The following is a 12,122-nucleotide window of genomic DNA, read 5'->3' on the forward strand; positions in this document are numbered from 1 at the left end:
GGGATCGAAAAGACTGTGGGAGTTTATAAAGGTCGTTAACTGGTTATGGACAAGACGTTCGAGAACTTTGGATAGGAAAGGAAGAATGGATATTGGACGGAAATCAGATAATGCGGAAGGATTGCTTTTTTTAGGAAGTGGGATAATATGGGCATCTTTCCATGATGTTGGGAACTGAGAGGACGTAATGGAGAAATTTAGGATGTGAGTTAAAGTGGGAGTTAAGGTGTCGAGAATAGGAATGATCATATTACGGCCAATGTTGTCACAACCAACAGATTTAGAGGCAATGGATAAGATAGCATTCCTAACGCTACTCACAGTAAATTGACTGAAGCAAAAAGGAGGAGAATTAGGAAGAGGAGTATTAGAAAGAAGGTCAAGAGTACATTTTTTTAAATGCGGATCAAGTAAAGGAGAAGAGCAAAAAAAAGTATTAAGTGAATCAATATTAACGTTAGAAGGGATTGAAGAAGGAGAAGGTTTGCCAACACCGAGAGACTTTAAAAATTTCCACACTTTGCTTGAGTCTCCGTTTTCAATTGAGCCATGAATGTGTCGTTGTTGCGCGTCCCTACACATTGTACTACAGCGGTTGCGAATCGTTCTGTATCTTTCGCGACTAGCTGGAGAATTATTTGCCTTTAATAAAGCCTTAGCACGATTTTTTTTATTGATTAGTGACTTAAGTTCAGGCGTTAGCCACGGCGCCGGTAAATGTTTGAGCTTAATGGGTCGAAATGGGGCATGTTTATCATAAAGTCGAAGAAGAAAGGAGTTAAATGAGTTTATTTTAGCATCAATATCATCAGCGTTCGTAATAAGTGACCAATCCAAGTTTTTTGCTTCCTCGACGAGACTTTCTATGTCCATCCCACTAAAATTGCGCTGTATTATTACTTTAGGCTTATACTTCGGAGGTCGGATTTTGTATGAGACAAAGATGAGGTCATGGTAAGAAAAGCCTTCGGCTGCACATTGACCGAATTTGGCCACGTAATCGGGAGAGGACACTATAATTAAATCTAGAAGGGAAGGGGAGCAGTTAGGGAAATGATGTGTGGCATTCAGTGGGAGGATGTTCATATTGTAACAGTCAATCGTTGATAGAAGTTTCTTCGACCTGTGATCATTCTTTATCAAGCAAGTATTTAGGTCCCCCATTAAGATCACATGTTGGAAAGAAGGTGTAAATTTGTCGAGTAATTGATCAAAATAAGAAAAATAGTCAACAGAAAGATTAGGGCTATACAGTGCACCCAAGAGAACTTTTTGATGACATAATGTTATTTCAAGAAATAAATGTTCAAGTGAGTCAACTGGAGTAGGTTGCGGTGAAGCAGATATGACCGAATAAGTGATGCTGGATTTTAAATAAATTGCAACTCCACCACCTACTCGACCAACGCGGTCGTTTCTTATAATATTGAATCCTGGGAGAGAGTAAGCAGTAGAAGGCAGATATGGCTTAAGCCAAGTTTCAGAGATAACGATGGCGTGAATGCAACTACAATCGAAAGAAGTTAAGAAATCAGAATAATGCGCTGGGAGGCTTTGAGCATTTATATGAATCACGTTAAAGTTTTTTACTACATTCGAAAATTGGGATATGAGAGTTTCGTTTAATGGAATAGGGGAAATACTATGGTAACTACTATCGCTAGAGTGATCATCGCTATCTGTATTGAAAATATCTTCGTTAATCAACAAACTACTGTTAGACGACATAATATTGTATACTACAAAAAAAATAAAAAATATTATATATTTTTATAAAATATAACTAAATAAATATAACAATAAGTAAATAAAATTAGATAAAAAAAAATCAAATATACTTATATCTTAACTATTTAAAAAAAAGAAAAACCTAATTACTAAATAATATAATATATTATTCTCAGCTAATTCCTGTACCAGCCAGTGTCAACACAAAATAAAAAGAAAATTTATTTATATTTTTACATCATGGTAACACTGGTTCCAACCGTTAATCAAATTGCTAGTATCCAGGACATCGAATATTTACACTGAAAAAATTGCTCATAACATATTAATAAATAATAAATATAATGAGGGTATTTGAATTTAAAGTTGTAAACAATTGTTGTGATAATCTCATATTCAGTGCAAGAAACAATAAGTAAAAACTTTAAAACTAATGGAATAGAAAATTGAGTGAAATAGTTAATAATGTAAAATAATAATCCTAGTTTAAAAATATTAAGAAAATAAATAAAACGTACGTTAACGAGCTTTGGGAATTCTTTTTGACCTTGCATTAGGTATAGTCTTCTTATTCTTTTCGGCATCCTGTGAAGTCCCAGCCGCACTTGAAGAATTTTCGGGGTTGGGACAAGATATAATGGCATCCAATTCAGACATACAAGTGATGCGGTGTCTAGTATTTGAAGAGTCGATTAGGAAAATTTGACCATCACGGGTCCAGCATTTTGTTACACCGAGTCGCTTACGGGCACTCATAAATGTATCGTGACGACTCTTTGTAAGGAACTCCGAAACAGTGTAACCAGAATCCTTTAAACAAGATTTAGAAAACCACACACTATTGCGAACACGAATATCACAAAACTTCACCAAAACTGGTCGAGGATTCTTGGATCTCTGATGGCCCAATCTGTGACAACGACTGAAGGCATCTTTATCAACATCAGGAACGTTAATGTCATCGGAAATTAATTTTGCAACGACAGCCGTGATATCTTCTTTATCGTGTTCTGCAATGCCGTGGATGAGCAGCATCTTCCGGCGGCTTCGCATCTCCAGCTGGTCTTGAATGTTTGTAAGAAGATTTACTTGGGCTTGGAGAGACTGAAGCGCTTTGCAGACGAAGGAACGGAAAGCTTCAAAATCACTGGCAAGTTTTGAGGTAGGACTTGTAGATGCAGGTGGGTGTGATGTTTTTTGCAGTTCTTTTTGAAATTCCATCATTCGTTGATTAAATTCAGTGTTCATATCCGAAATAGACTGTTTAAGAGAATCCATTGTCCGGAAAATTTGGATATGACAGACAGTTGAATCAGGTAGAATCCAGGTAGTGAAAATCGATGTAAGAATCAGAGCTAATTATAGGAAATATATAACTGGGTGGTACAGTAGTGATTTAAACCATATTTTGGGGTAAATAAGTTAAAATAAAAACTATTTTAAATTAAAATTTGCACAGCGAAAATAAACGTGACTTGCTCTTTGTACGCCTACCCCCGAAAAAAAGGTCGTGTAGTTTGATCTTTGTTTGATTCTGAAAAAAAAAAGTAGAAGGTTAACCACGATACAATACAATACGTACCTACTTTTTCAATACACACAATACACACAACACATTTCTGATAAAAAAAACTATACTCTTAATAGCTGATTATGTGTTTTAAATAGTATAACAGATTACTTGTTGAGAGCAGTTACACGTGCAGTTTTAATTTCATCTAAGTGTGAGGGTACGCAAGCGATAGTACAACTATGCGTTTTTAATTTAACTCGCGTCTAACATCAAAGGCATATTTTTATATGAAAATGCAAGATATTACAGGGCAAAGAGCCAAGCCGTAATTATTGTGCAGTGGAAACTTGCCGTAAATATTTCAATGTGCCTATACTCTATAGAATGTAAGTTTAAAGTGATAACGGTATTATTACTACGACAATTAATGTATCAAAATTTGTTTTTACTTTTACACTCACTCACTCTGCCAAATATTCGTCCAAAAAAATTTCCATTTTAATAAATAAAAGACATCTACAACGAGTTCAATATATTAACTTATTTAGAAAAATCTTTCAAAATAATTGGAATGTTATTCTTTCATCTATCTAGATATTTTCCACGCAGTAATGTAGAAGAAAATGAATTTAATCTAAATATTTTAATCTCAGAGCAAGCACGAGACGGCTGCGACGGTCAAAGACCGTTAGAAGCGCATCGCCCTCTACGAGGTATCATAATACGCTTTTCACTACATACGACCGACGAAATTGTATATCATATTTATAGTTTTCTTTTCAGTATAAAGTGTTCCTTTGAGTATATAAACTTATACTTTTCGGAATTTCTCAATACCTACGTGATAGTTAATATAATGTCTATATTCCAAAGAGATGAACATATTAAAAATATAGCTCTACTATTTCAGACTATTTCGATCCAACATAGTACACACCCGCCTTTAATGATAAAACTTTAGATTGAAAACGTATTTTCAGGTAGGCCGACGTATGTGTTATCAGGCTCAAAATAGAAATATATTTTAAGAAAAATCAATGCCCTTAATTTTGCTTGATTCAATAAAAAATTAAGCACGAATACTTAATAATTAAAAAATAATTTTGATTTTGATTTTTGATTTTGAATACTTAATAAATATTATATGGGTTACCTACGTTGTTGTATGTACTTACTTTCGTTCAGTATCTTTCTTGAGTAAGTAAAATGTAACAAGGCGTTAAGATAACCCGTATAGAAGTATTGAATTATGATTATCCGTCTCGCGAGGAGACCGTATCGACAAAATGTAAGGAACAACCAATTTTCTCTCCCCAGTGACCTGGCATTATTCCACTAATACGATTTCTATTACGACTGGAGAATTGAGAACTGTTTCAATTGAAAGCACTTTGAATAATTTTAACGTGGTTTTAAAACGTCGTTTTTCATTTCCTATTAATTTTGCATGTGGAAAGTAATTTTCTCTTTTCTTATTGGATTTTACCGACATAGAGGTAATAAATAATACTTTAAATTCATGTGAGAGTTTTTCATCAGAATCTCAGCAATGTTTTAATCAAGGAAGATTTAATAGAAATTTATATCTATATAGATTTTCACTAAGAAGGAGCAGTTTATTTAAAGCTATAACACTACACATTCCTGAATCCCGCTACATTCCATAATACTATGTTATTAGCGTATTGAACATACCGACATCTCAAGTTGCACGATAGCATGTACAATACCACTAACGCGAAATTGGCTAAGTGTTTTAAGTAGTTTCAAGTGTTTACTCGAAGGCGAAGCTAAGCTGTCGAGTTTGACATAATGCAATATGTCTAGCCCGATGAACATGCGGTTTGCGTCGAGGACCGTGTAATCTTATTATAGCAAAGTTCCTCAGATTCTCGAGAGTTTTAAATTATCCCGTGGCAAGCGTACATCGTCCAGACGATTTTATAGCCACATATCGGCGAAAGCGGTCCCAAATGTTTTTACTTTACAGACTTAATTGAAATGTCTGCTTTTTATGTAGTGATCAATTTAAAAATAAATTATATTTGCAAACCATCTAATTTGTTTTTTTCTTAGTAAAAGTATCTATCATGAAGATATAATAAGTATGGCCTAGACTAACATGTCTCATGAGGTATTCTAGGCCATAATCGATTGCATTTGAATCCATTATCGAGTTTAAATAAGGCCAAAGGCTGAAGCTATTCGCTTCTAAAAGAATTGAAAAACTAAACCGGCAGTAAAATAATAATCAGTTTTAGTTCATAGTCTTTAGAATATTGTCACATATTTCGTGGTTGAATCATAATATCATGTTTCCTAACGCCAAAAAATTATACGCCGTGAATAGATCAAATATTCCCTTCAAAGAGACCATTGAACGATAAACAATCGTCTACAACCATAAAAAAGTGTGCCGTAAAAGTACTACGAATAGGCGGTATCATAATAAGTTGTGAACAAGGCCCGGGCCAAAAGCGCCTAGAACTTAGCTCAACAATAAAGTTGAAAAATCGCGGGGATTGCTTCGCTGCGGGCGTCGCCAAGAAAAAACGACGCCAACATTTCGCACTTAATGAAACTGTAGCTGGAACAAAATAAAGGAATTCCGCATTTACACAGCACCGTTAAATATTGTTAAGAATATGCGGCCTTCGTCGCGTTTCTTAATGACTACATTAAATATTGAAGGTAGCGCCCGCGCCGCCGAATTACATTGCCTCAGCCTACCCTTGGTCTTACTGAATTAGCGAAAAAACAGACTTAATTATATTCAAAAGCTTTTTTAAACATACCGTTATTTTTTAATTATTTCAGTGGCTTGAGGTACAAACTTATTTCAGATTAAAATTATTTTGTGGTTTTTGTAATATCAAAAATATTAAACGAATTATTATCCGGTGAATTTTTCAAAGAAACGTGTATAATGAAAAGCACAGAGCTCGTAGCATTCTCTAAAAGTTGTATACGAAACTCTTTTTAACAAAAGTGTAAATAAATATTTAATTAGGTGAATTATTAAAATTTTAAACATTTTCTAACTGATAAATTCCGATATACAATTTAACTTACTACAATATAATTCACTAACAGACCTCATTATAATTGGCCCTTTATCTAAGTTAAAATCAACTACAAAATGACGTCGAGTAGGTAAGCTAAAAAGTTTTAATTCCTAAGTATCTTTACTTAGCCGTCTCGTATAGAGGAGGCCATAGAGGACTTTCATCTTGTTTATTAAAAACTTTCATATATAAACCACTTCGTCTATCATCTGTTATTTTAGAAATTTTATTTAAAATTAACACCAGTACGTACCTAGCTGAAACTTTCTAATAAGAATTAAAATATATCAAACTATTATCTTCCAAAATATATCTATTTGACCTTTTGAATTAAAGGACGTTTTAAATAAAAAATCATCTATTGCTCTTGATATAAATAATTGTTATTCATGTAGGTTCAAGAATTTAGTCTTTTAGCACTTTTCATTACACATTACTTCCCGAATTTTAGCTTAAGAGCTAGTGTTTGAATACTAACAGATCAAAGAATATACATATATTGCTATAACAATACTCAATGTGGTTTTCGAAGGTGCTAACTCTTCCGTGTTGAGACAGGTCACGGCCGCTACAAGCCCTTACCCTCATTACTTGTGCATATTTCAAATCTAAACCCTACATTATATAACTCTGACCCTTCGCTTAGTCAACTAGTTTTCGTCAATCAATTTAATCCTTTAACTTATAGCCTATATGTGTGTGTTTGGGGATACACACACGATGATGTTACAATATTTTGGCTATGACAAAATCCTTTCAGCTAGTATTGCTGAATCATGATGGCTCTTGAAATAAAAGTAGTTATATATTTTGAAGATTTTAAAATATGTGAATGGGATTCTTTTATACATATAATATGATATAATATCATGCGATGATTGACATGATGTAGATCCATCGTCCAATCACGCATAGATAGGTATATAGGCATAAATCTATCTGAAATAAAACATTACTAGCCATCTTTTTCAATACCTACAAAGACGGAGTATCGATCTTCACGTAAAAGAAAAAGACTTCTACAACTTCCTTAAGTAAAGATCATTGAAAACACTATGACAAACAAATCATGATAAATTATCTGAACAGCGAATTATGGATTCCGCGGAGGCAGCAGCACTCTCCGGCGGCGGGGGCTCCGATGGCACGCCTGGCACGTACTACGACGCGCGCTGGCTGAACGTGCACGCTGACGATGGCACGCTGGCAGCGCGGGCACGACGGTTGTTGCTCGCACCCAGCAGGCACTTCGACCATATCGCTGTGAACACCAGCTATAGCGCTGTGCTCATGCCGCCGTATATTAGCACTGAAGGTAAGATTCAGAACGTAGTTTAATTTTAACGTAAGAAGATATTATGGTAAAAATATGTTTTTATTTGGCACTTAAAAAATATGGTAAGAAGCAAGGGTACCTACTTGTTATTTTGTTAATTATAAAATTGCTTAAAAAAAACTAACCTTCCATTTATTTTATTTGTTTATTACGTAGAAAAATAAATACCTATCTCTGTATATAGAGCATTCAATATGTAAATAAATTGTCTCAGTTGCACGTACGTAATAAAGTATCTCTAAAGGGATATAACGGGACGTATATAACGCTATCGAGTGCATTTCAGATAGAGGATGCAATATCCACCGTTTGAACATTTTCAATCAAAAACGTAGTTTATAAGTGGGTTGCAGTTGCCAGTCAAAGACAAAGAATGGAAAATAAAGGGATATTGAACGTTTTAAATCTCATGGGTTTTATTCTGAGAACAAAAGTTTCGACATATGTGGGTAAAGCGGATTTTCTGAGGCGCGCCAGATGTTGCTTGTTGAATATTCCCAATCCCATGTGGAGTCACAGCTTTTCGCTGATTTGATAAACTGCCTGATAAAATATTTCTATCATTTACTTTGCATAACGTTCTACATGTCTGTGATTTTACTTTAATCTTTGATTGAACTAACGGTTTTGTTTATCCCTAATGATTATGAACAGTAATTGATTTACTAATTTCTTAGATGCTATCACCAGTTGCTTTACTTTTACTGTAGCGCTATAAGTGACACTGAGTGACAGTAGGGGGTTGTTTGGACCGCTGTCCCTAAATAACGACACGTAATATATTGGTGACACGCAACGCGGGAGGCCTCGAGGCCTAAAGGGTGAAATGATTTATTAACAAATGGACTTACGTATTTTTGCTGTAACTTTAGCTTTTAGATGGAAAGATATGTTATAATTTTTGGGTTTTATATTAATGATCGGGTACTTACTCGATTGGTATGTATTGTGGAATCGTCAATCGTGACCTCACTAGGAACATAAATCAAAGTACATATATGTATATATAGTGTATATTGCTTTGGTGGCAGATAGAGCAATGCATCTGCTCTACCTGCTCTCAAATCTTGTTAATTTCATGCTTTGAAATAATTATAATATCTATTATTGATAAGTACCTACGAGTAATTTAAATTAAACTGTTTGACTACAAATTTACAAAATATACGACATATCTGAATATGTGGACGGGATAAAACTACGTATACTACGTATACGTATCTACAACCGCAGTCAGACGCGCAGCGTAAATTTTAATATAGCTATTGAAGTACATACTCGATTGGACTGTAAGGCCATGGCAGCTATGTTATGCCGTATTTATTTCAAAAACACGGCAAGAGATTAAGCGTGTATCATTTATATTTTCACAATACGCGGTAATTAGCGCGGTCCAGCGTTACGTATTTAATTGCACACAAGGCTGTTTAAATCGCACATATTACATGTATGTAAAGTTGCATTATGCTCTCATCTGGGTTAACGCAATTAACCCATATAGAATTTCAGCTGCTCCGAAACGTAAAGTTCGCGCTGAATGAATCAATGCACCGACTCAATTCAGTTGTGGGCTCCTGGCGCAGACGAGTCCTTCAGAGCTTAGAATGCTTTTAGTGTGATTGTAAATTTAATTTAACTCGAGATTTGGTCTCGAATGCTGAACTCCTTAACAATATGGGTATTGTATACGTACTCGTGTTTGCAATTGTTAGTTTGTGGTTCAAAAGCTTTTATGGCTACGTGTATTATAACTAGAGTCGAGATTTGAATCATGAATATCCTTCCAATCTTTATCCTCGTTCTAACGTTATTGTATGTGTCCGTTTATTTAATACGTTTCAAGTCCACAATTTCTTAAGAAAGCATTGTGGCATATCGCCATTAATTTTTCCGGTTCAGTCCAGGCAAAAGCAATCAGAGTTGCTCAATGAAGCAAGTTCACCAATTACACTGCCTCTAATAGCCTCGCTAGTTAAATAAAAATTTCCCTAATTGGTTCGCGCAGCGCCAACCCTTCCCTCGATACATAACTTGAATCGCTTCATGCATATTTCATGAAGCATTTTCTTTTATTTAATACAACCATGAACTGTGTTTGAACTCTAATCAAACACTTACTCTTCAATCCGATAGTTCATAATTCTTTATTTATGTAGGAAAACACAAATTATATTTTTAAAAGTTAATTGTATTGTATTCCAATTTAATTATATATGCAGTGAGTGATAAATATAATAAATAACCACGCCCCAACACTAATTTAAAACCATGCTTGGTCTTTTTTATACGAAGGTCAAATCATTTGACAATGAATTTAGTTTGTATTATTAATGGTCATTATAATTAATGTTGTGTTTTAAATAGATGGCGAGGTGCAGAGCCAAATAGCGTGGTCGGAGCATTTGGATCCGCTGTTCGTCAATAATTATGAAATCGATCCGACATTGTCGTGGCAGTACTACGCATCCTCTACGGGATTCATGAGGAGATATCCAGGTTAGTATCTCGTAATATCAATTAGATAAATGTACTTCATTTCGATTTTAATATCCTATAAAATGGGCGATTTCTAGCATCTCGCAGATAAAAAATTATATTCAGAATATTATCTACTGAAAAAGACAAACTATCCTTTCTCTTTTTCCTTAAAACTATGTTATTGATTTTATAATATTGATTCTTGAGTACTAATACAAACGTAACATAATTAATAATTTACTAATAAGGCATTATTTTCCTACCAGCAATGTCATGGCCACCAGAAGACGGCTATTCACACCACGCCCGTGATTTCTACGACTTTAGGTCATCAAATTGGTTCGTCGAAGCTGCCACGTCACCGAAAGATCTAGTGATCCTTTTAGATGACTCAGATGACCTAGGTTCCTCCTACCGGCGGTTAGCCAGAGCAACCGTGTCAGCGCTTTTGGATACTCTCGGACCGAACGACTTTGTCAACATCTATAGATATAGTGACACAGTGTCAGAATTGCATCAGTGCTATACGAAGATGCTGGCTCAGGTATGTTAATGTTTCTATTGAAGATAGTGTGTTGTTAGTCTATAAACCTTATTTTCGACAAAGACGAATTTTGTTTCATTATAAATATTAACTATAATAAGTACGTATCAAATCTTAATTCATTATTTAAGGGTTTAAATAATTGAAATACTCAGATATCACCTATATACCATTATAGTTACATTTTGACCGACCAACACTACAATACGACGAAGCAAAATTATTCCAATTATAATTCGATAAAAGTTCAATCAAACAAAATTCCGTGAATAGTGAACCAATTACCACCAGAATTCATAAGACCAAACATTCAAAACGAAATTATATTGTGGAAAACAGTAGACAAATGCATGTATTGCGTGCGACCTTAAGTTCTTTGATACGCATCTGCTGACTCTGTATTTGGTTTAATGGATTCAATCAAAACGGCTTAATTTGGAGCTCCATTAACATCGGGACGAATATAATGTATGTCAGCAATTCCGTTAACCTGATAAATTCTTTGTATTTTCTCTTTTACCTTTTCCGAAATCTCCATAAGAGTAAACGGGATAGCTGTATGAAACAACTTCGTATGAAAAGACAGACCTATTTAATCGAGTCGAAGGTATCGCAAAATCCACGTTTCCTTTCAAATGACGTCTTTTATTACTAAACAAATTAAGGTATACATTTCTCCTAGTCTATACTGAATAGAATAAATGTATTCAGCTTGTCAATTATCTAAATAACATTTAAGTAATGTAATCGTAGGTACTTATTGAAAGTATACCTTTTTAAATATTATCTCTTCAATTGAAGAGCCTAGTTAGTAGCGTTAAGGAACAACAAGGAGAATGAGAGAATTTATGATAATAATTTCCTATGAAAAGTAGATAAATTGATGTTTCTCAAGGAACATCTTATGAATACAAAACAGAAGTTAAGCTCCGTAAAGTATCTTCTTAGATAGAATTCATCAATTGTCTAGTCCGTTCACGCACCTTTAATGGAAGTTGTAAATGGTCCTTCTTAAGTGAAAAGTTGTATTTACGAGGCTCGATAAAATTAATGAACTTTACCACGCAACTTTTAGACTTTAGTATAGGTACATTATTATTTAACGTAGCTTTATAAAAGGTTATTAAGAAATCAACATCATATATTTAAGAACAGAACTACGCAAGTCGCAAAGGGTTTCTGACATCAAGACAAAAGAGCAGAATAATAATGAAACAAGTTAGTAAGTAAAGTGAACGTAGAGCTTTTCATGCACAACTGCACAGGTGCAACTGAGCGACAATTCTCGTTACGTATATTAAAACACAAGCAAGGAACCATTACTAAAAACGTAATATACTTTCCATGTTCTGAGTCCCGATTCAGCTACAATAAGAGATAACGATTAATATCTAGAGCATAAATCTGAAGGCGAATAGAAGGTTCCAGATATTTATCTCCGTTTTACAAAGAATATTC

The 12,122-nt window shown here is 34.4% G+C and overlaps 2 protein-coding genes across 2 annotated transcripts in view; one reads left to right on the forward strand and one right to left on the reverse strand.

Annotated features, from left to right (window-relative positions):
* The window catches only part of stol (voltage-dependent calcium channel subunit stolid), a 58,543-nt gene that overhangs the window by 28,238 nt on the left and 18,183 nt on the right, over window positions 1–12,122 (forward strand). Inside the window, exons 4-6 of the mRNA XM_090103041.1 lie at window positions 7,396–7,621; window positions 10,007–10,138; window positions 10,387–10,664. Coding sequence (XP_089959167.1) covers window positions 7,396–7,621; window positions 10,007–10,138; window positions 10,387–10,664 — 636 coding nt within the window. The remainder of the gene's footprint in view (window positions 1–7,395; window positions 7,622–10,006; window positions 10,139–10,386; window positions 10,665–12,122) is intronic.
* On the reverse strand, window positions 1,851–3,027 carry LOC149907925 (uncharacterized). The gene has a single exon (XM_090103480.1). The coding sequence runs from the start codon at window positions 3,004–3,006 to the stop codon at window positions 2,248–2,250; it is 759 nt and encodes a 252-aa protein (XP_089959606.1). The 5' UTR covers window positions 3,007–3,027; the 3' UTR covers window positions 1,851–2,247.

The sequence above is a fragment of the Colias eurytheme genome, chromosome 6 (assembly GCF_061535395.1).
Source record: "Colias eurytheme isolate Ceu_HAF_F1 chromosome 6, ilColEury1 Martin Lab GWU primary, whole genome shotgun sequence".
Lineage (NCBI taxonomy): Eukaryota > Metazoa > Arthropoda > Insecta > Lepidoptera > Pieridae > Colias > Colias eurytheme.